Source organism: Aythya fuligula, chromosome 4, assembly GCF_009819795.1.
Source record: "Aythya fuligula isolate bAytFul2 chromosome 4, bAytFul2.pri, whole genome shotgun sequence".
In the NCBI taxonomy this organism is placed as follows: domain Eukaryota; kingdom Metazoa; phylum Chordata; class Aves; order Anseriformes; family Anatidae; genus Aythya; species Aythya fuligula.
The window spans coordinates 68,668,048-68,693,592 of record NC_045562.1 but is presented as its reverse complement, the minus strand read 5'-3'; the positions used below and the strand labels follow the sequence as shown (position 1 = coordinate 68,693,592).

Below are 25,545 nucleotides of genomic sequence, written 5' to 3'. Positions count from 1 at the left end.
GGTGGATGTGCCATGGGCTTCAGCCACTGCTGTGCCCCATCCCACACCATGCTGGGGCTGCTCATGGCTGGGACCCACAGCAAGAGCATGTACTTACCCACACCAACTGCCCCAACTCCAAAACAAGAGCAAAACTTGGCTAAAGAAGTAAACTTTCAGTGAAACATGCTGGGTAAGTCATTGCTGCCCACCAACAGGTGTAGTGAGTTGTTCCAGGCACAAAGGGTCTACAGGGCAGAAGAGAAGCATCCCACTTTTTAAACTTTTCATACTATTAATTCCTCACCCATCAAAGCTTGACATTTTGGGTCTGCAGGAGTCATGTCCCAGATGTAATGCAAACAGCTCTCCCAGCACAAGCCCAGCTCAGCCCAGTACCAAAGGTACCAATGGTACCTATATCTCCCTGCTCCCCTCCCCAGGCCCCACTATTGTGGACACACCAGGAACCCCTGAACCTCCTCCAGGCAGTTTTGGGATCTGCAGGTGTCCAGTTTGGCAGCAAACAATGTCCCCTGACTCCATCAGCAATGTCTTTGGACTCGGTTACCTTTAAAATAAACCTAACCCAATGAGCGCCGCCTGCACACACATACATGCGCACACAAAAACACTTACTAGCTTAATAGGGTGAGTATCAGAATGTAACACTAAATTATCTGACATCTTTATTGCTTAGAATGACAGATTCAAACAAAGCTAACCCTTTAATTATGTTTATATAATGTAATTTGGCATAAGTCATAAAGCACCCCTTTGGCAATGCCAGATTAAATATTTTACATTTGCTTGGGCAGCACATTACAAGATTGGAAGCGGTATTTTCTTCTGATGCTCCAGAGCAGGGACTACGCTAGCATGGATGGGAATAAGGCTCAGCCCGGAGGCTCTCCCCGTGGGGAGCTCTGCCACAGGAGTCGTGTTGGGCTCACAGGGACCCCAGTCCTACACTGCACTGTGCATAGCTCCCTTTTGCACCCTCTCTCCCAGGACATCAGCACCACTGGTGTTTGCCAAGAGTAAAACAAAAGGCCCTGCTGATGCCAATGGCAGCAGAGAAGCCTCCGTTACTGCTGGCAGGGTTTCCCAGGGCAGTCACCTTTTTGCCTGCACTGGATCAGCTGGGACTTCTCCAAGCTTTGAGAAAGTTCACATCTCACATTTTGAAGAGGATGAAACATCTGAGGGTGTTCTGCAACAGAGCAGAGAGTAGAGATTGGCCTGAGTATTCAGCTTCCTTCCCAGCAACTAACTTTCCCATTGCTCCTAGGCATCTTCCCGAGATAAGGGACCTTCCCTGCAGCAGCTTTGTTGTTTGGTTTCCCCTGCAGGAAGCTCCTTGAGGGTCCACCTCTGAGCTCTGTGGCCTCATTTTACACTGGTGAACTAGAAGTGCTAGTGATGCTCATTGCCTGTTTCAAAGGAATGCCAATGAATAAACATGGTCCTTGCCCCCAGAACAGGTCCCTCTACTGCCAGCACAACGGATAAATAGATCCTCTGAAAGTGCAAAACATAACCCCCTGAGATCTGGGGTGGCCATTTCATAGTCCACTGTGAATTGGTTGCCCTTCCCAAGCATCTGCATATTCCACAGGTCATGACCAACACTCTGGAGACCTCAGCCCTCTCAGATAAACCTGCTCACTCTGATGGTCTGCTCCAGCACCTGTAAATCCACCACTCCCAAGGACCAGGCTTGTCCAGCCTAACCAAGTGGGTCCTTCGGAGAGGTTTTTCTGGCCAGGTTCTGCTGATACACTACTATGAAGCTAACATTTATAAGCAAACACAATGCATCAGGACTTAGCCATTCCAGGGAAAACACGACTCCCCTTGGTAGATGTTTGTATAACAACCTGTTCCGCGTTTTCCTTTTAACTTTCTTCCACCCTATATACTTCAACAGGCTATTTAATTAATAGCAGAAGGAGCTTGAGAGCATGCATGCACATGCTAAAACGCTGTCAAACTGCAAAATTTAACGGAAGGCACTCAAATTTGTGTGCAAAATAAACCTTCACACACCAAGGCTGTGTATTTCCTGGCCTTGCACATCACTGCTACACAAGGGTTCTTCTGTGCCATGGAGACCCCCCGCCTTGGTTAGCCCACGAGCCCACTTTTCACTGCACCATGCCTCTGATGTAGTCCATGAACCACACATAAATGTTATCTCCTTTTTCAGGTGGTATGTACACCTCTTACTTTTGTCCCATCAGCATGAGGTTGTGGGTGAGATTTTTTTTTTCCTAATTCCCAAGCTGGCCTACTTGACCCATTTCTCCATGTGCCAGTTCTAGCCTACATGGTACTGCTTGGCCTCTGTCTTCTACCTGAGGAGACAAGATAACAGTCCTACCCCTTTTTTATACAAAATCCAGGGACTCCTTCAAAACTTCAGAGACACAAAAAATTGGGAAGGAAAGATTTTACCCAGCCCACATCCCCATCTCACAGAGTAATGAACTTTCTTCATGTAAATTCATGAATTTCACATCTTGTTGGAGATGGGCAAAGTGTTTTGTTGTTGGTGGTTTTGTTTGTTTGTTTGGTTTGGTTTTTAATTTATTTTTATAGGTTTGGGATTTTTATTTTTCTGAAGTTGCCACAAGTGCATAGAAAACAGACATTACACTGCTGAGGGAGGTGTAGAAAAAAAAAAGGCAAAAAAAAAAGTGCAAGAGTCTAGCCCTGCAAGGAGCTGCCTGCCAACAGAGAGATGGAAAGCAACATTCACACAATCTGCTGGAGCACCCAGCATAAACTCAGTGTAGCCTCACCAATTTGCTTAAGCCCAGACCTTACTGGCCAGAGCTGTCAGACTTTCACACACACACACAATGTTGAGAACAGTCATTGCACAATGCAAAGCAGGCAGTGGTTTGAATTGCTAATTGCCCACATAAATTTGGACACTCAAGCAGTACCTATGTTCTTCACTTTCAGAATAAAGTGATAGCTATATAGAGACATAAGGAATAAATGAGGAAACAGCACAGACAACAGGAGATTGAGCTTCTTCAGTAACATCTAGAGCCAAACAGCAAAGAATTGACATCATAATTTTATAAAGGAAAATAAAAATCAAGTGCTTCCCCAAAACAATGCCTAATGTACAACTCAAAGCAGAACATTGACTAATAGAGAGAGAAGAGACCTTCAGAGCACCAGGCAGAGCAGAGATTCACAGATTTTGGAGCATGCAATGTTTGCATCAAGGTGTTTTAATTACTGAATCAATAAATCCACCCAGGCAAAATTTCCTCGAGTTCTTCAAAGATAGTCTTGACTTTTTTGTCAAAGCATTCTCCCTTTTTGTCTTCCTCTATATGCATGCTATTGTATGAAGAAAAAAAAAAGGTCAGAGAAAATGAGTTATGAAATTTTTCCTCATGTATAAAGATTATAAATCTCATTGAAATTCCGTTGAGTTATATTGACCACACAACTTGCAAACATAGTGAAAGCCACACAAAAGGCTTCCCTCCCCATTGTTTACGTGAGCATTTTGGAAATAGTGTATACATTGCTATGCAGAAAGGGGAAATAGAGACAGGAGTGAAATGTAGTTTGCTGAGCTAATAAAACAGCAAGCCCTCCATTTGTTTCTTTAGTCCTGCAGAGCCATTTCTGTTTCAGACTTACATGCTCTACTGTTAGCAGAACTGGTGACAAGCATTTCCACTACAGATTGTTAAAGCATGTGGGCTAGTTTAGCTTTAACTATGGGAATGCTTCCCAGCCATTCTTAATGGTATTGCCATAATTCATGATTTAAGAGATTGATATGCAACAACAAAGGGACAGAAAGCCCTAGAGACACTGGCTGTGCCATTAGCTAGGTTAAATACATCTAAAGACTACAGCAACCCCAGAAAAAAACATGTATTAATCTGAATTCTGGGGCTCCTGATGTTTGCAATGAGCTTGGCCAAAAGCAATCTAATTATTTTCATATTCCTTTACATAAAGTTACCAGTACTGCCTAATTAAATGAGTAATAACAGACAACAAAGCCTTCTTCTCACACATTCAGAACCCTGGAAACACCCTTTCATGCAGCGAGGAGCGGTGCGTATAAAATAATTAAGACGGACATCAATGAAAGCAAGAAGGGGCATGAGCTTCAGGAAATGTGCCAAACCACCGGGCCTTCTGGCAGAACATCCCAAATGTCTGCCATCTACTTGTCCAAATATGCATGTTGGATGTCTCTGTCGAGGCACCCAGTGCAGGTCAGCGGCCACACACTATCATGGGACAGCAGCCACCTCCTGCTGCCCATTTCAGCTCTGAGACAGCAATGGCAAAGAAACTGAACACAGGCAAGTTCTGTAGCAAAAACCTCTGAAAAAGCTGTCAAAAATACCTTCCCCATGCCCCAGCCCTTGTGCTGCACACTGTTCCCTTGCTTGCACTCCACCCTCCCATCCCTGGAAGGGCTCACAGACCATATCTGAAGACATAGATTCAGGGAGAAAGAAAGCTCTGTGTGGCCAAGAGTTTCTCCTGTTTCTCCCCAGACATTCAGGTGAAATGAATGACAATTCCAACTTTGCTTTACACATAGCCTTAGACCATCACAGCTAAAGCAGTGCAGTGATGCTCTGTACATTTGCAATGCCCATCCCAAGTCTGTTAGCTGCTCAAAAACTTATTGAAGGCAAACGATGAACTTCTGCTGAGCAGAGAGGGTGACAGGCCAGACCCCAAACTGCTCCTTGGAAATCCCACTTTATTTCCTTACTGTTAAGGAAGGGAAAAGGGAAAAATGGTCTGGTCTTGATTTCTGGGGGTGGACCCGATGATCTCTGAAAGTCCCTTCCAACCCCTACAATTCTGTGATTCTGTGATTCAGTTGACTGCAAGAGGATTGTGATCATTTACAACAGCAAATAATGCCCTCAGCAGGTAAAATTGTAGGGTTTTTGTGTTCCCAGCTGGTTTGGGCTGGAGTCAGCTCAAGTGATCATCACCTCCTGGCCACGCAGGGCCTGCTTCTGTGCCCAACACCATGCAGCCCTGCTTGGCAGCTATTGGGGTATTCGCAAACCAGAGCGATGGACTGCACAGACTCTGGGGAAAGCGCTTCTGGCACATGCAGCTGAAATTAAAATCAGGTTTCATTTCCTTCTCTGTGTCACACAGAGTAAATCATCGTCTGCCTCATAAGCAAGGAGCCTGGGACAGCAGCTTCCCCAGCAAAAAGCCCTGGTGACAGAAATCCATACTTACCAGCAGTGAAAGATCTTCTTTCACTTCTGGCACAAGCTTTTTAACCTTGCCCTTCTTCCCCCACCCCTGCACATTTTCTCCTTACAACAATTACTTTGCTCCATAGCTGAAGGCAGGGTTTAATCCTGCAAGCATAAATTCACACATACAGCGATGCGATCAGCGAGGTTTGTGGGATTAAGTCCCTGGGTCCAGCAGAAATTTTCACAGGAGTGTAATTAAAATGAGACGTGCAGCTACATGCGTGCTTGAAGGTAAGTGCATGTGCAGCTGCTGGAACAGAGGGGCTGGGAGGGCCGGGCTTGCCAAGCAGCACCTGTGGGATGATTTCCCCTTGCTAGCAAGGACGGTGTCAGTGACAGCACAGGAGTTACGTGAGGACTCTACAACCACATCGGGAGGCAGGACCAGAGGCTGTCTTGTTTTCATGACACATTTATCATACCCCTGAGCCCCAACAGGCAGCAGCTTTCCATGCCAAGACCATTAAGGAAACCGTTTACAAAAGGCCTGCTCCTTTTGTAAAACCCCTTTGGTCAGACCCTGATCATTTGCTGCTGCTGTACCACCTGCAGCTGCTCCTGATCCGCAGCTCTTCCACCAAATCCATCCCTCACATCTCAAATTTCCCACCTCACTGTCACTACTCATGTCCTGACAGGGATCTGTCCATGCCAGCCCACGCTCTGCCTGGCCAGCTGCCTGATGCTGGTGCAATCTCCCACACGCTTTCAGTCTCCATTTACTACCCAGCACGTTCAATTTGCAGCTTCTTTAGAGCTTTTCCAATTAAGATCTGCACCACAGAAGTAAACTGCCCCAGTTACATCCTACCAGGGCTCTGGGGTTTGGAGCTGAGCCTCTCCAGGTGAGGCCCAGTTGCAATTACTCGGTGAATCACAGAATAACAGAATGGTTTGGGTTAGAAGGGCCCTTAAAGCCCATCCAGTTCCAACCCCCTGCCATGGACAGGGACATCTCCCACTGGGTCAGGTTGCCCAGAGCCCCATCCAGCCTGGCCTTATAAGCCATTTCAGCTGGGGTTTTGGTGAGCACGACAGGGCAATGCTCCAACCTCTCCAGTGCTGAGAGCTGCAGCTCTGTTTAACACCACCCAAGCCCAGCTGAACACTACCTGAACCCTGCTGAACACCTCCCAGGCCCTGTGACCATTGCTCTGAGCTGTTCCTCAGCCCCATGGCAGGAATCAGATCATTGGGGTTACACTGGCACCCTAACCTTGTCTCTGGACCATCAGTTGTAACCCATGGACTATGCAGCCCAGGTCCTGGTTCTTTTCCTGATGTTTTAAAAAACAGTCATCTGCACCTAATGAGGTAATTTTTTCATTAATTGATGAGCAAGGAAACTACTGAGCCAACTGCCAGGTGAGACAGACTGAACAAAAGGCACCACAGCTGCACTATAAATAGGGATCCTACAGCAGCAGTGGGATCTTCCAGAAATGCTGGATACATCCCAGTGTCTTCCCATTGCTCACTGGGGTCTGTGCTGGCTCCTACCTGATCTGACTTTCGGGTTTCAAGCCAGTGGGATGGAAATGTATCTCCTGCCCCTTGTGCAAGGTCCCCCATGCTATATACCCATGCGCTAGCTAACCCAAACCTCTGCACAAGGTAGTCCTGCTCATGAACTGAAACTGTTATGGGAGTAAGGAAAAACCTCACTTCACCATACAAATTTTGCCCCCTTCTGATGGTACCAGTCATCAGCCCTTTCATGGACTGCAGCTAAAATCTGTAAATCTCAGGAGGAGCCAAGTGAGTTTGATTTAAGAGCAAGCAGTTTGCTTAATTAAACAGAGTGTCAATCAGGGAAATATTATTCACTCCCCTTACTAGAAACACAATATTAATCAAAACCAGGGTAATAAAAAAGTAAAACACACACTTAATGTTTCTCCATCCATCTGGAAAAAAAAAAAAAAAAAGAAAAAAAAAGTCCATTTTAGAGATTTTTGCTCCCTTCAGGACATGCATGCTGATTTCTTAATGAAAATGGACTGAGATAATCAATATTTAAGCCTCTACATAGAAGGTTTAATGCCAAAACCACAAAAATAGCTTTAAATATTACCTCTGCTGTTATGCTCTGAATATATATATATATATATATATATATTGCTTTCTTAACCCCAGAATTATTAATTTCTATACTAAGTGGCAGCTGCTTGCACAATTGTTTTTAGAGAGGATTTATGCTCTGTCCAGGCAGAGGAAAGGAGCCTGGAATTAACCTCTTGGTCTCTGCTACTGTTAATTACCTTTGCCATAGCATAGAGCACACCAGTTGCAGAGCATCTAGCCAAGGCCTTGCCATCAGCAGCAAAGACATAAATCAGGATGTGACAGCATGAAGGGACAAATAAATCACTAGGGGAGAGATGACATGAGCAGGATAAAAGCTATAAGCAATGCAAGCATATGAGTATATGGCCAACATTGACTGTACTAGAGCTGTTTTGGTTGGCCTCAGTTGAACATCTGGAGCTGAGCTGGGTTTGTGGCACTACCTATGCTTTGGAGACAGGCAAACTGAGGCACAGAGAAGACAAGCTTGAGTTTGCCAAGAGCGTGAGGGAAGCAAGGCACCTTCTCCTCATACAGGGTCCCACCTAAGCAAGGTTCCCATGCACAGTCAGTACCAGAGCTAGAGACAGCAGAAAGGCAGCCTGGATCCTCCTCTGAGTTTGGCATAAGGTATTCATTTCTTCATTTACTATTCATTTTTATCAGAAGTAAGGAGAAAAAATCCTTTTGAATTTTTGCTGTTCTTTTTGAACAGAAAAAAAGAAACTTTTTTTTTCAGATGTGTTCCAGGTATTAATATTAAGAAATGTTCTAACAGAACCTTCTTTCTTGGGTTATACATACAGAATACAGTGGGAATGAGCCCTTCTGCTTAAAACTACATACTGGATTTGGGAACATGGAGAGGAAATCTGGTTTTATTGAGGGTTTTGTTCTTTTTTTAGAGGAAGAGAGAATGAGCACCAAAGAGGGGTTTGGCTGCTGAGGGTATCTCGTGACAGTAGGTGGCAAAGACATCTCAGTGCTCCCATGTGGAGTTTCTGTGAGATGTTGTGGTTCAGAGGAAGGCAAGATGAATGCAGCAGCTTCCCAGAAATCAGCTCCCAAGATTTTATCTTTAATCTCTTTCCCTCCCCACTCTGATACGGTCTGCACTGAGAAAGCCCTGAGATCAGCACAGCAGCCCGCGCGTTGCCGAAGCGTGCAACCACGGCCTGGCCCTGCTCGGCAGAAATGACGGCAAACATCCAATTTCCTACATGGGCTCGAGCAAGCTCCCGGCTTCAGTTACATCTTCATTGCTGCCGAGCCACAGGCATCATGCACGGAAATATCTGCTTTGGGCTTCGGGTTCCTTCGGCTGGGACGGTACCAAGTGTAAGCCCTGCTTCAGCCAGGGACCCAAGCTGGCGTAGGTCCCCCAGCTGGGCTACAAGCACAGCATCACACACATGGTCAAACACCTTGATAGGTCAGGGACTCTTTTAGGGGCTTCACTCTCTATTACACCTGGCACTTTTAATCCCTTTAACCTCTCAGTTGCCATAGGTGCTGCATGGACACTTTACTGACCTTCCACAACACCTTAGTGACTCAATAACCTCCCAGTAAGTTCACCACTTTGGATGTCCTCTAGAGAATTATTCTTTTATGGCACATGGCTGGTATTTTAGCAGAAAAGGGCAACTGCCAACCAGCTTCATAGGGAAAAGGAAATTTCTTCTTTGCTGGAAAAGGCAAACACACACTAATAAGCTTGCTCAGCTGCTCTTCTCTTACCCCCGGGGAGGAATTAACTGGTTTGTTAATACCATTGAGATGATTGTTTCTGGTTTGGTTTTCAAACATGAACTTGAAGACCAGGACACACTTAAAGGTGGTGAACAGCAAACACCAAAGATCGTTACAAGACCAAAACCCACCTAATGAGGGGGACAAAGAAACACAGCAATGACTGAGTGAAGAGAGATCATTAAGCAGCTGGAGGACAACAGAGCCAAGATCCATTAGGAGGACAACAGGCAGTCAACATCATTTAAACTAAAAAAAAAATAATAATAATAATAAAAAATAAAATAAAAAAATAAAAAGGTACAAGATGCAAGGTTCACTCTTTGGTTTGTGTCCACAGCACTCCTGAGGTCAATGGCTGGCAGAGTCCTGAAGAGCACCCAGTATTTCAGGATTAGATCTCTGGAAGTTTTTGTTAACGAAGGCTCGGAGGATAGGGTGGGAGGGGAAATTATCTCAGATGTGTGTAGACAAACACTGCCAGCTGATCTGAAAGTGATAAACCCCACCACCACCCATAGCCAACGCCCACGGGCATTTCTCTGGGATTCCCCAACACCAGAGATGCCCTGCAGGCTGGAGGGACAGCAATTTCCAGGAAAAGTCACGTTGTGCTGAAACATGCAGGGCTGGTGCATCTCCAGGGCCTCCTCTTGATCTATGACACCAAACTGGCTCAGAACAGACTTAGTTATTTATCATTTGTTTGGGGGCTGCTGTGGATTTTTTATTATTATTTTTTTTTTACATTTAACTGTTTTGAAGAACACTTCCCTGTGGAACAGAAGTCCCTCTGGAAGCCAACAGGAGCCTTAAGAGACAAAATTTGCTTCAGAAAATTTTATACTAGCCATGGAAATCCCAGATAATTGCAATTCAGGGAGGATGCCAATCATTAATTATGGATAAAAGGGGCTTGCAGGGGTAGCAAAAGAAGCCCTTGTTACAGACATGGAAAATCTGCCACGCCGACCTGCCCAAGGAAAGCACTTCCTCTGACTCACATTTGATTTTGCAGAATCAAAATCCCACCAGACTCCAGCTTTCTTTGCCCTTCCCCCCGGTTTTTTGGGACAGAATTGCAAAATTAAGGGGCTAATGTAGCGCAGAGCAGCTGCAATCTATTTGGATTTTACTGAAGGGCTTGATACTGTCTCCTGAAATCTTACGCTCCACATCGATTCAAGTTGGCTCGGGCAGGAAAACCATGTCACGCCGGCTGAAGGCTGCCTGGGAAGCCAGTACAGATGGGGCAACGACACACAGGGATGTGTCTTGCCCTCGTGAGAGCCCACAGGGACCTGCTGTGGTTTCACCTCATCGTCCATCTGGGGGGAAAAAAAGGAAATCCAGCACTGAGAAAAAAAATAAAACAAAACTGGGTGCATCCGTTTGGGCAGAGGGATAAATCCCCTAAAGTTGAGAAATGTCGATAAAACACCCCTAAAGTTGAGAAAGTTGGGAAATGTTGATAAAACACGGCAAAACTCAACTTTTCCTTGGAGAAGGGGCGAGCAACACTGCCTACCTGCATGGAAATATCAGAAGGGAATGCATGACACCTAACGGAGGTAAAAAAAATCCAGGCGGTGGCGGCAGTAACAGAGCTCTAAGAGCAGTTCCTGCCTTCCTTGCTCAGAGGCAAGCAGGATCAGAGCATTACTGGGGCCGTCAGCTCACAGCCGCATACCAGCCCGTGAAGCCAGCGGCTGCGTGTGCAGCGTGCTGCAGCGGAGGCTCCAGGCTTGCCGACGCAGGGAACTTGACCAGAATAGCTATTGCAGAATAAGCTATTCCACAATAACTGCTCTGGAATAGCTCCCTGCACAGACCACTGTCTTCCACAATAAGAGTCGTTTTACAGTGGGGATAATTAATACTCTCCTCCAAAGCAAAATAATTGCTCTGGAGTATGCTCTCTTTGATTCCTAAATAGAGTTCAGATGAGCAGCAGCTCCGGAGCAACTCTTATTATATTATTCTGGTCAATCGTGCCTGGTAGACGAGCTCCAAAATCCAAATGTGCCCAATCCATAGGCAGAAAACCCATGTGGTGATCAGGGAAAGGAGCTCTGCAACTGATGCAATTAGGAGTCTGTTGCCCTTGTGGGCACCAAAATCTGCCAAGCACCCACCCCACGGTTCCTGAAACCAAGGGGAATTTTGCTGTTTCAACAGGAGAAGATTTAATCCCAGCCAGCTGAATTGTTTTCAAGGAAAAATGGCTTTTTGTATTAAATTTTTTGATCACTTTCAGATTTAGTTGGGGATATATATTTTTTCCATTTAATTTCAATATAATGAAAGTATTCCAGCTTTTGGAGGGGAAGAAATTTTGGACAGACATACGACTGAGAGGAGCAAAGAAAAATTTAGGGGAAGGGGATACCTTCAAAGAAACACAGCCATGGAAAGTTAACTTGCATATTCTCAAGCTGTTGATTCTCTCAGACATATTTGTTTCCTTGTCCACCCTGCACATAATTCTCTGACAAAAAAAAAAAAAAATCCAAATTCTCTCGCAGAAACTCAGACTTCAAGGACTTGCCCAACACCTTCTGCTCAATGCTGCCCAGGCCATGCTTGAAGAGCTCACCGTTGGCCTTTGTGGTGTTACAGTCCCACAGTGGCCCATATGAAGCCCTCCGTCCTCCTTATCCCTGTGTTCTAGGAGGAAACCTCTGCTGTGTCAGAAGGGCTGGAGTCTTTTTCCTGTTCCTGCTCGGTGATATTCATCCCAACACAGTGAAAGGCATCTCCCAAAGCAGCCTGGTGGCTGAGGAAGGCGATCTGCCAAATTCTTTTGAAGGTGGTTCAGTCATTTAGCTGTTGGCGTTCCTCCAGCCCCTCTCCTGGAGGTAATCCCGTCCCCCCAGCTCATTCCCTTCATCTTGCTACCTTCCTGGGCTCTTGTTTCTGCTCTGCAAGGGAGAATCACACCTCCCTCTGAAGTGACCCCAGGAATGCCTGTAAAATTATTGGGAAAAAAGAAAATATCACAAAAGCCAAAACAAACAGCAAACAACCAAAAACATTTTCACCATTTTTCCTAAATGACAGCCATTTCTTGCTTTCAAAAGTTACTCAGACTTTGCACTCTGAGCCCACAGGAACAAGCCCCCAGCTAATCACTGAGGATGTGAGATTCAGCCTCCTTCATCTCCACCTGCCTAATGTGAAGCAGATGTCTTCTATTAATGAAGTAATTGCTAATTAGCAACCACTTTGTCTCCCTTCCATCAGTTTTCTTCCCTGGTTCAGGCACAGGGGGGCAGGCTGTGTAAATAAGGCAGGAATGGATTGCACGTATTGCCCACACTCTGGTTGTTCACACCACAGACACTGAGCAAGGGATGCATCTCTGATACGGTGCTTAGCAGAAAGGGGCCTTGACATTTCCCAACATTTTGGGAGACTCTAACAGGGCAAGACATTTGTACTGGGTCTGGCAGAGAAGGGCTGGGCCCAGCTACAAGTACAGCTGAGCTCTCAACAGGGTTTTTGTGAGCATGATTTTGTCAGTAAAACCAGAATTGCACACCTCCGTGGAGCCAGGCTCCCAAAACTTTATAAGCACAGATCACCAGGAGCCTGCTGCACCTCCCCATCTCCTGCAGGACAGTGTGCAGGGCAGCATGATGGTAATGCAAGAGCTACTTGTACAGCATGCAGGCTAAGCACCAGGTGGCATCACTGCTGAAAGCTGCATGGGATGTGCCCACTGGCCTTTGCTCGCCTTGAATTTCCACAGGAAACTCCAATTTTTTGCCCCTAAAGCTTTCTGTTCGAGTTGCATCACTGTTATTTGACACCAGTGAAGTCCTATGACTCTGGGTCTAGGTGGCAGCCTCTCCACCCATGCTCTAGAGGGGAAATGTGACCCATGGTGAAGATCCCATTTTCCTGCTGGGCATTGCATATGGCCAGGACAACCCTCAAGGCAAGGGGCTGCAGCCTTGAGACATGTTCCCAGTGCAGCATCCTCATCCCTTTGCTCCGCAGCAGCTGGGACACACCACCCGGGGCCCCTCTGCCTGGGACCTTTGAATTCCAGTCCCCAACATTACATCCCAGCTCAACAGAGAGAGAAAATACTTCCCTCTGGGCTCCGCATTTTAAAATGTGACAATGCTTCTGCATGATTTATAGAAAAGGGATGACATTCAAATTCTGCCTGGGTCCCAGCCACCACATTGCATCCTTGTAATGGTTTCCCAATAGAGACAGATTCCTCTTCTGGCTGCCTGACTCTCCTTTCCCCTTTCCCCTGATATCAAGGGATCTTAAAAGCTTAGAAAGCTATAGCCATGCTGATTTTGTAATACACTTGAACTCTTCTTTTGCCTTGTCCTGAGGGGGACTTGCTGTAATTTGGTTCTTGGAAATAATTTCTCCCCTCATAAAACACCCCTAATTGTAAACCTTCCAACGAGCTCTTTACATTAAGATGTCTTAAAGTTTTATTTTAGCAATCATAATAATAAACAACTCCGGTCTTTGCAGGGCTTTTCATCCCCAAGGCTTCCAGGGGCGCCTTCAACCACTGCACACGGGCTTTGCATGGGGATGGATTCATCGCCTGGCAAAAACGCAGGTGTTCCTGGGGCCACCGCTGGCCCCATGTAGAAAATCTGTGTGGGAGAGGTACCGAGGGATGGGATAACCCAGGCTCCACTGCTCTGCTGACACAGCGGCCCTGCTGTGGTGTTCAGACCTGGAAAAAGCAGGAATGCTTCGTGTCCTCCACTCCTCCGGTGCCAGCAAATTAAAGCCCGGTGGCTGGTTACCAAGGGACATGCTGCCCTCGGGGTATTAACCCAGGGATTTGGTTAATTAATAATTAATGTTACTGATTGCACCAAGAGGCAACGGAGGTGAATTGCAAGGTGGGAAATGGCAATTAAATCAAAGGAAAAAAGTCGCTGTAGAGGTGGTCAATGATCACAAGCAGGCTGTCTGGGGAGGTTGTGGCCTCTCCATCCTGGGGCCAAACCCTTGCATTCAGCTGGACAAAGCCCTGAGCAGCCTGCTCTGACCGGGACATGCCTGGTGCAGGGCATTGCATCAGAGACATCCCGCGATCCCATCCTAAATCGTTCTATCCCTAATCTGGGGCAATACCTTAAATCAGGAGCGGAGCTGGTTTAAATGCCCATATCAGCCTCTGGAGGAGAAGGGAGCACTGGGATTTGAGCAGCAAACATTCCCAAATGTGGGGGTTCCCAAAAGTAGGGGTTCCCTACTAAAAGTAGGGGCTGTTAACTCACAGCAACCAGCCGTGCGTTATCCATATCAATCTGGACCCGCTCCAGCCCCTCGGTATCAGCAGTGGGGAGCATTACCCGAGGCTGGATTTAACACAGCATGCTTCAGACCTCGTCAGTACCCGCTGCAGCCACCTCCCTTATCCTAAACACAGCTCAGCTGTGGAGCCAGCCCAGAAAGCTCTCGGCGTCATGCTGTCCCACTTGGGCTGCAGTCCCCATCGCTTCCAGATGTTCCCCCGTCGCCCTGCAGCCTCTCCAGCTGCTGCCTCCTCGTTACGCATGTGTGCACTGGATCGCACCTTCCTGCTTACGTCTGTCCCGAAATTCATCTCCCTGGCTGCAGCCCCACGGATAACTCTTGTGGAGGAGAAATTATTCCTCCCCCCTCCAGGGGTTTGTGCATCCTGTGCAGGGAACGACAACGAGGAAAGCCAACGAGGAAAGGCTTTGGGCAAACTCCCCAGCTGGCCTCTTTCCATCCAGCACTGGGAGATCAGGAGGTTTATTCGGACATGGCAGCCTGCAGTCCTCACTGCTAGAGTCCCACTATAAAAAACCACTGTGAGAGTAAAGGTTTTAGGATCTGGAGCCAGTGAGTGTGGGGCTGGATAAGGAGGATGTCACCACGATCTTTGTTGGCATCATGGTATGTTATATTCAGATCCGTTATGATCTGACAATGCTTTTTAATCCCCTGTTCTTCCTGGCATCTTAATTGTCTTGTGACACCAATCCCAAAGGAATCCTCACCTGCATACAGGCTGCATCTGGACTTACACACAGACCATTCGGGGGTTATTCTGTTTTTTACAGCCCTCAGGTACTGCTGAGAAACAGTCCCTGTGGCTGCAAAGTGCTTTTAAACAAGCAGCAGCTCTGAACTGTCAAGGCAGCGTTTAAATCATTCTGTAGGGCTTGGGGCAAAACAGCACAGAAATTTGTAGATCAAACAAAAACCCCATAACCCATCCACTTTGGTCCAAGATCCAGCAAGTTCCAGCTCTGCTGTACAGCAGCTTCTGAACCACAGTGACCAGCACCACGAAATATGTTGAAAAAATCTGTGCTGCCACAGCTCAAAGCTAGCAAAGGTGGAGGGCAGAAAGCGAGTGATGTGAAGGTGAACCGGAGAACAACTTTTTGTTTAAGGTTTTACCCCATGCAGTGTAAATAATGAACAAGTTATTTATGATTTGTAAATCCAGTACGTACAAAACCCCATAAGCTTTTCAACTGGTATCATTTCACGGTGACAGGAATGCCGTTGTTCTCAGCATCATCAGCTGCACACACACCACCGCTTAACCAAAGTGGGGAAAAGAAAAAGGAAAACTTACCACCAAAAATAATGAAAACAAAGATAATTACGGCACTTTAGAAAAAAAAAAAAGAAACAAACAAACAACAACAACAACAACAAAACCACAACAGTATTTGGGCATCAGCCAGAAAGCTTTCTGCTTAGACCTGGGTAAGGCTTCCTAAGGGAAGTGTTATATTTTCGATGCAGAGGCTCAGGTCTCTGTTTTTAGAGCACATCACAGTCGATGAGTTTAGTACTTTCACATTTGAACCAACAGCCTATTAATTTTTTTTTTCAGACCTTCTCTAACACCACATGGTGGTTTGTTCACTGTATAATAATTGCACAAATTGCCATCAGTTCCATGGCTGTCATTGTGCCGATTTGACCCTGAAAAACCTCATGGATTTGGCAAGTGAGACTTAACGATTCCACATGGTGTTTTGTCCGTGTGACCCTCTTGTTTTCATTTTGGTCCTTCCTCCATACCCTTCTTCATCAGTGTGGTGTTGGGCATCATTCCCTGCAGGCAGGGGGCTGCATGCACAGGAGCAAAGCAGGCTGGAGAAGCAGGGTGATGGGAACATTACGAAGCCAAAGGGTCCTGTGCCCAGGGAGGAGCAACCCCACGTGCCAGCATAGGATGGGGATTGGCCCCCTGGAAAGCAGGGATCAATAGGAGAATCCCACCAGAGGTTGACATAGGATTTCTCCTATGTGACATAGGAGAAACCCACCAGGTGTTAGGAAAATATTGTCACCAAGAGGGCGGTCACACACAGAACCCAGACCTGGGGAATCTGTGTGATCTCCATCCTCAGGGTCATCAGAACAGGTAAAGGGCAAGGCCATCGAAACACAGCCCCACTCTGAGCAGGAGGCTGGATTCAATGACCACCAGGGGGCCACTCCAGCCAGAATTATTCCGATTTTCCAGTTCATACCCTTTCAACAAGCTACGTTTCTTTAAAACATGCCTGAGTTATATGAAGCATCACATCCAAGCCACCAAATCACATGTGTGTAACCTATTCTTAACAGAGCACACTGGCATTGCTGCTCTTACAGCAGCTGGGGGCTTGGTGGGAGGATGCAAGCCCAGATGAGCAACTTGACCCATCACAAAGGGACCAAATCCTCAGCAGGGGCTGGGAAGCACCTCTGGACGTGGCGTCAGATCGAGCCAAGGTAGGAGACATCACACAAGGCAGCTCTGGGCACCTTGAGCAAAGCGCCTTGGTGCGGCAGAGTTTGTAACAAACGCTGCACTCACCGACCCAGCAGGAAGGGCTCTGGGCAGGGGGGACACGGGTCACTAATGGGAAAGTTAGGGAACTTCTGGAGGAGCTGTGCAGCTTCAAAGTTACACAAGTTAATGCATAATATGAGCACTCAACAAAGAAAACAGCTTCAGAGGCTTTTCCACCAAGCAAACTGAAGCTGAAATTACAGAAATTGGTGTCAGACAAATTCACTAGAAACAGTTTGACTTTTGTTACTTGATTTTCCAAGGGTGGGGAAACCATTTATTTTTGTCTCATTAAAGACTCCTTCCCCTCTGCCTTCGTCCACAAGAAAACCCCCACAAACCACAGCGTGATAGCAACAAACCGGTACAAGGGCTGACCAGGGGACTGCGGTCGGCCCTCCTTCAGTGTCAATTTTTAATCTGGAGATTTGGAGAATTTCTTAGAAATGATGCTGTGTTTTAAACAGGGATTAGTTTTAGAAAGTCCAGTGGACAATTATACCAGGTCAGCTGACTGGATAGCAAGGCTTTATTTTGGTTTGCAGGCAAGCAGTGTTGTGGTGACACAAGGAGAGGAGATGGAATATGAAATGGGGGGAGCGTGGGGACACCCGGCAGCCAGATGTGGCCTTGGGATGACAGCAGCTTCAGGGGGAGAGAATAAGACAACAAGCAGGGAACGGAGCTTGTGAGCTCAGAGCAAGGACCTGGGTGTAAATAAATATGGGCTGGGGAAAATCAGGCATGGGATCCGATGGGAGAAGTCATGTGAATGCGGGGAGGGGATGCGTGCAGCATTTTAGCTGGAAGGCGGAGGATTTGCAATGCTAATTACAAAAAGCGTTTTGTAATTTCAAACCAGATATGAAGCGCCAGGTGTAGGGTGGGAAAGAAGAAGAGCAGTAAGGGAAGGGCAGTGAGTGGTGTGACCCAGCGTGATGCTTGGCACTGCAGCACCCTCTGCCTGGTGAGGTTCTCCTGTCCCATTGCATCCTATCCCATTCCATCCCGTCCCATCCCATCCCATCCCATCCCATCCCTCCCCACCAGCAGCTCCGTGCCTGCTCCGGTCAGGCCATGTCACCAAGCGAGCGGCCACCACCGGCCCCTTGAAGTCCCCAAAATCCCCTCACCATCCTGCCCAGCTGGCCTCTTTGCCACACCAAAGGTCTCGGTGACTGCAGCATCATGCATTTAAAATGTAGCCGGGTTTCTGTGCTAATTCTTCCTCCCCATCACTTATTCCAAAGGTTTTTTCAGACTGACGTCCATTAATTCTTGAGTTTGCACGTCCAACTCCCAGCTAGCTCATTTCCAGAGCGGGCACAAAGGGTTTTCTAGGGAAAAGGGTGCCCCAAGGGGTTTAGGTACACCTCAAACCAAATCACACCGAGTCACTGCGGCACCGCAGCGCTATTTTTGTTACGGCATTTGGATGCGTAACTCTGGTCACAGAAGGTAGGTCTAAAAATACGGCTGCCCGTGCCTTCCCTCTCAATGCCACTCTTGATTTTGAAGGCTAAACCTCGGAGCAGATTTTTTTTTTTCCCTGAAATTTTGTGGCTGGTGAAAAATGCAGCTCCCTGTACTGGGATCCAAAGGGTAGGGTGAAAAAAATTCAGCCACCGCCAGGGCGCACGCTTGTGGCAGCAGAAGGTGAGTGTGGAGCCCGATGAAGGCTGCTGCTGAGTGGCTGAGCTGGCACGGACCAAGAAAACACCTAGTGAGATGTGAATTAAAAAGAATTAATGGTAACTGTTTCAGCTCTGCTTCCACCATCACAAAGCAAGGTACTGGGAAACTGAAGCGTAACAAGGACCCGACAAATTGTCCCTGCTTAGTCCTGCAAGTTGAGTAAGGGATGGAGAAAAGAGAAAGGTTGGGGTACAGGGAGGAGGGAGAAGAAAAACGTGCTGATTTGCTTACTTCTTTAGGGTATATTAAGTCTGAGGGGGAAAAAAATCTTATTTTTTCAAGTCTGAAGTAAGCTGAAGAGATTCTCAGGTTTCCTACATAACAGGCTGTTACTTCCCATAATAATAAATAATAATAATAATAATAATAATCATCATCATCATCATCCAAATGTCAATTTACTATTGATAATAGAAATATAAAAAGTATAATATAAAAAGTTATAAATTGAAAAAATATAATATAAATATAAATAAAGTAATTTAATAATATTCAAGACCTATTATTATTATTATTATTATTATTATTATTATTATTATTATTATTATTTGCTCATCTTAAGCTCTTTTCAGCAGCTCTCCTTCGGGCAGGCTCTGAAGCCCTTGCCCAGCAGAGGGTCCAAAAACATGGTAAGAAATGAAGGAGAGGGAACTTTGCTCGCTCTCACCCTGGAGCCAGGACAAAAGGCAGGGGGAGGGAGACTGCACAGCCGCTCCCTGCACGCACTGGAGGCTTTGACATCTCGAACCGCTGGCTGCAGCCTTCGCTAGGACATAAATCAGGCCGTTCACGAAGGGCTCTGCTCTGCCAACGCACATAAAGAGAAATACTAGACGGAAAGAGGCAAATCTGAATCAGATCCATCTCTTGCACGGCAAAAAAATCCTTTACGCCAGTTAGATGAGAGAAACTGATGTTTGAAAACCACAGAAGGTTTGGCAAGTGTAAAATTGTACATGCTAATGAGCCCCCAAAGAATTTTTGACCTGTGAAGGATATTTAACTACTGAGAAAGATTTATATCCAATAATACACTAAAATGGAAGTGAGCACAGAGTACAGGGAATTAGAAACATACTACAAACATCCTCCTGTTCACATCAGACTTGAGAAATAATTCAGGAAAACACCAGAAACACTTTTCAATGTAGAAGCAGTGAGAAAAGTAAGACTCCTGAGCCAGAGAAACTATTTAGTCACCATTTAAATGACTTTTCACCAAAAGGTTTTGCAGCAATACTCCTGCATTAGCTGTAAGACCTGAATTTGATCAAGTCAGAAGTTTTTCCAAGCAGTTTTCTGCATACCCACATTGGCAGCCTGATTTCCATTTCACTGGATTGTAGCAACGTCTCCATTATCTAGAATTTCTAATTAGTGATGTTAATTATCACCCCCCTTGGTGTATATTTGTGGACAATTATCATCTGTAAGAATGGATTAACGCTCATTTGACACAGGGGAAGCACAAGGAAAACTCTCTTCTTCCCAAGAGTGATCAAACACCAGCAGAGGCTGCCCAATGGTCGCGGTCTCCACCCTTGGGGATGCTCAGACCCAGACAAGCAGGGTCCCGGGAGCCCAGCCCTGATCCGGAGCTGCACCACACGGCTCTCATCCAGCCCCAGCAATCCTGAGGCTTGGATTTGGCCCATGCCTGGCACCTACAAGGACAAGCAGAGCAGCCAGGCTCCCCGCCTGGGCATGGGTATGGCTGTTTTATTTTCCCACTCCATGAAAGCAAGAGTTACAAAAACACACCCTTTTTCCTTTAGAGCAACTGAGTCTAGTTATTACAATCTAAGTCTTCATTACATGCTTAGAAAAGAGAGCTATTTCTTTCATATAAAGAATTATCTCAGTAAATCAAAAATGGATGTAGCTGTCTTGGGCACTCAGGACGTCATGATGATCAAGCGCACTTGTCAATGCGCACCTTGAGTTTGCAAACTCAAAGCCACAATTTCCTTGCTAGTCTGCTTTACCACACTGCTGCACAGCAATCCTATTTGCCCTAAATAAGCCTGTCATTAAAGGAAATTTTAAAGCAAAGCTTAAGAAGTATCAGAACTTGTTCCTTTTCAGCCATTATTTGGATATATGGCATTTGGCTTTAAGTGGAGAAGCAAAAATCCGCAACCAAACTCAGCTTATTGATTAAGTTATTCCAAAAGCACCTCGAGACAGGAAGTTGTCTTCAGCCATCTGTTGGAGTACTTTGACACCAGAAAGTGGATCCACATGTTTGCGTGTTCCCAAATCCTATCTGCAAGAAGCCAGGGGGCTGGCTGCAACGCAGGCCCCTGCAACGGGACCTCTGCATCTTCTGGGCCTGGCTCATCCCTGCTCTGCACTTCTTAGTCCTGAGCACAGCTGAGCCAAGACGAGCACTGACACTTCCGAGAGCAATTCCAATACAAATTATGCTCGAGATGGCTCAATTATTTCCAAGGGACCACACGTGCACTGAACACCTTGCTGACTTGGGCTCTGCTTCCCACCCAGGCTGCCAAAGCTCCAGGGAGAGAGGTAACAATAAATCACAAACAGCTTTCTAATGAAAAAGCATTTTGTGGGATGTGCTCAAGGCTTAGAAGCCTGCTGTACACTGAAGTGAGCTCTGTAAAGAACATTAAGCCAACGGAGGAATACATATGTATATATAAATATAGGCACACACCACCTGTTGTGTGTCCTCTTCCACCCCAAGCATCTTAGTTTCAAAGCTTATCATCAGGAATCTCATCTGAACAGCAATCGATTAACACTAAACAAAGAAAAACACAAGAAAATAAAGTAATGGACAGATCAGGTTTCAAAATGATACATTTATTAAAACTAAAAGGACACAAGCTCCAATTAACTTAAAAAAAAATTGTATTGCATTATGGCAAACACAGGACCAGTATGCTCAGAGCATAGACAAGAATTTTTTTTTTTTAACTTAAATTTATAACATAGACTGAAATTCTTAAACTCAAAACTTTGAATACATACCAAGAACAGAATGTGGGATTTTTCTTTTTAATTAAATATACCCAATAATTTCATATAAACAATTTAAAAGGATTTAAATACATGCTGAAGTAGCTGAAGATTAAATGATTAGCAGGATATGTAGATACAAAGTTCAAGAGTTATTTCAGAGTTGTATAAAAGATGCAACTTCTTCCCCCAGACAAAGCCTATAGTGCAATGAACTCTCTTGTCAAGCAAATTCTCTGCCTGCATGCATTCCTGCTGACAAACCACCTGTTAGCTTTTTGGTACTTAACTTGCAGGCAGGTTTACTCATACATCATGCAATCAGCGATGAAAATCTCAGTAAAAACCATCTTTTGAGATAACAAGTTGGAAACAAATTTGTCAATAAAATAGGTCCTATAACTGTTTTGAAGGGGAAGAAGAAAGGATATCCTTTTTTTTTTTTTTCTTTTAAACACTCACCTCAATAATTTATTATTTTAGATGGATCTGAAACAACCCCAACAACGGCTTTACTGATTGATTACCCAACTCTGAGCGTAGAGGCTTTGCCTGTGTAAGTCACAAGGTCACCCAAATCCCACATGTCCTTTTAATTATTTAAACAAATATTTACATCTCCTGATTAAATATTCACTCAGGAATAAGTTCTGACCAGTTACCGTACACCTGGAAGTCATCCTTTCTCTGAAAGTACTGTGGCTTCTGGTTTTGGTCAACATGAGAGACAACAAAGCGTGTTATCTGGAGCTAGTCCACAAGCCACCGATCTGCTCGTGTTGCCTGGTTCACCTGTAGAGCTGTTCGTGAAGGTTTGAAACTGAGTAAACGTCAATCACTGAGGGCTTCCCAATCTTTCTGAGCTTGCAGAACATGTTAAAGTCCAGTTGTCACGGGCTTCCCTACTTTTGACATCAGAATAAAGAGATTTCCCACAGAAATGCCTCGCTACTGATGTGTATGTCACTTAAACTCTTAAGGTAACAGGGGAAAACTGACATTTGTGACTGAAAGCCATACATTTAAGTGTTTTTTTTTTTCTATGTAAACCATTAAAATTTCATCATATACAATGATGAAATTTCAAACCAGTCGAAAAGCTGAAAGTCTTCAGTGACCATACCACAATTATTTCAATTGGAACATTCTTTATAGGAAAAGAATCGGCTACTTTTGGCTCCCTTCTTACTTAATCCATAGACAATTTATGTGAAAAGTAAACACAATCCAAGAACAGCAGCAATGTGTCTTAAACTCCTGAACACTACAGTCAGATAACGTACTGTCAGGAGAATTAATGATGTATGAAACTTCAATCCGTAACACTTTGAAAACAGCTTTTTCTGCTAGCTCCCTGTTTTCAACTTGTATGCATTTGAGTCCTCCTCATACTGAGGCTTTTGCTGTTGTGTGAAAGCTAGCAGACCTTTTTAGCTCAAATAACAAATAACTTCACTGCATCTCAGGAATGTTAAGTAAGTCTGTTATATGCTGTTCTCAAACTGAAGATAAGCAAATACAGAATTTGGAGTACATAAAAGCCTATTCATTTTAATAGTTATTTATACAATGTAAAATTAGTTTTAAAATTTTACTTTTTTTGTCAAGTTACTCTCACTTTTTCACCTAAGACAAGTTTGGGCCTAAAAAAGCATCCAGTGAAGTCCTATCCTCAAAATCTACAAACTAACTTTCATGCTGTAATCTCCAAGTAAGTCTTAATTTACAGGAGAATAACCCCCCTCATTTATGGGTACATTAATTGCAAAGTTCATACTGATTTGAAATTTCAGCTTTGTTACAATAATTTTACACTTAAGATATAATTACAGCAATTCTCAGGAGGAACAGTCATATTACCTACCGTAAAAGCAGCTTTCTTCTCAAACTGTACAGAATATTAACTCAATATTTAAACTAAACACTGACCCTTTTTCTAGAATTATTTGTATTGTACATCCTACTGTACACTTTGCTTTGGAAACAACTAAATACAATGGTCCATTATGCAAGCCATGAGACTGTCCAAACTTTTTTTGTTCCACTAACTTGAAATGAATTTTTACAAATAATTTAGCCAATCTAGATAAATACTGAACATAGAATTATGCTGAAATACATCTGGGAGTCAACATTTTCTATAAAAATATGCTACTACTACTAAAAGCATTAATACTACTAACTGCCCACCTCAATATTGCTGTGTACAGAGACATACGATGTGCTCTCTATAATGTACACAAAATCAAGAGATCCTATGATACTGGGTGAAAAAAAAAGAGAGAGAAAAAAAATAACCCTGCTGGTTCAAGTCATACTTGTTGTATTTCATCATAGATTTTAAGAAACAAGGGAAATTCCAGGTTACCAGGAAATATGAACCTCCTACAGTTGGCATTTTGTTTTTGAAACTTAAAAATTTACTACTCTGGACAGACATTAAAAAGTAAACCTTGACTTACTGTCAGTATTTAATAACACAAAGACAGCAATCAATTAATTAGGAAGCCGATGTAATCAAAACACTGCCAATATCAGACATCACTTGCTGACTGCACAGTAAGCAAGGCCATGAGATGAAAGTATTTAAGTACTTTGAATGTACCTGGTTAGTGATTTTATACCTGAGATGACAATCGAGAGGTAACAGAACTAGTTATGGTAAGTAATTGCCAGATGAGTAACAACCAACACACCTTCATAATTGCTTTTTTAAAAAATATTTGCAGAAAGATCACAACTGACATTTTTCCCTTACAGTTAATTTCATTTTGCTGTTTAGACAACCACTTTATCTCATTTTACTCTGTGACAGATTGTGTTCTGAAACTGTTTGAAAGGCTCCTGTGATTCTAATGCTTTCTTTAGTAATTCATGGAAGTTTGAGTAGAAGTGACAATATCTACTCCCTAGTCTTAAGAAATTTAAGGCACCCATAAGAAGCAAACTTCACGGGAAGTTTCAATTCTAGGGAAAAATAAGTCTGATTTTCCCTTCAACAGGAAAAAAAAATCATGAATTCATACAAGTGATTAGAATGTCACATTCTCTGTCAGTGAGGCAACAACTTAGTGATATTTAGTTCATGTAAGGCTCAACCTAATGAGCTACTATTGAAGCCACAGAATCTTCACCAACAGGTTACCAAAAAACATGGTATTGTGACTGAAGGGAAAGCTTGTATTAAATTCTGAAAGAGCCAGAAGGTAGAAGCAAAGCAAGGTTGGGCCCCATGTAACGATGAAAAGGAAATAAATGAAAAACATCTTTCCATGATCAATACACTTAATTTATACAGCAGACTTGCAAGTTTAATGGATCACTGTACCACAACAATGAGTGCAAATACATGATTTTGTGGGCAGGAACACTGCTGAAGAAGCATATTTTGTTTTCATCTGTATGGAATGACAGTAAATCATTTCTCTGATGAACGGAAATTTCATTCCATATGTCAGAAAACATATCTACGATTTATTACTAGAATCAGCTTAAAACACTTTCCATAATCACAAAAGCTCAAGTAATATGTAGCCATTAGACACAAAGATACACACAGTTTTGGTTACAATTGGGCTTTGCTTCAGATTCTGAAGCTTAATTCTTTATTTCTGCAGCTTCTTTATCGTGCTTTTCCTTTGCTTTCTCTTTTTCTTCCAGTTTTTCTTCCTTTTGAAGCAGTGCCATAATCTCAGCAACCTGGCTGGTGCCAATATCAATATCTTCTTTGTCAATCAATTCTACTACCTACATGAACATCGAATGAAATTTAAAACAGTATTTTTTACATTTTTCAGACATTTTTATATCTTAATTTTTGTTAAGAAAAAAGCAGCCACTTCTCTTATATTTAAGAATGGTGTTTTGTTTTTTTTTTTTTTTTTTCCAACATGAAATAAATATAAGCTACAATCAGTGCCTAAGACATATCTGCAAATTTTAAAGCAAGTGATCTAGAACTTTTGA

The 25,545-nt window shown here is 44.2% G+C and overlaps 1 protein-coding gene across 1 annotated transcript in view; it reads right to left on the bottom strand.

The window, feature by feature from the left end:
- Window positions 1-21,402: 21,402 nt before the first annotated feature.
- The window catches only part of LETM1 (leucine zipper and EF-hand containing transmembrane protein 1), a 29,744-nt gene continuing 25,601 nt past the window's right edge, over window positions 21,403-25,545 (bottom strand). Inside the window, exon 14 of the mRNA XM_032186372.1 lies at window positions 21,403-25,326. Coding sequence (XP_032042263.1) covers window positions 25,177-25,326 — 150 coding nt within the window. The 3' untranslated portion in view covers window positions 21,403-25,176. The remainder of the gene's footprint in view (window positions 25,327-25,545) is intronic.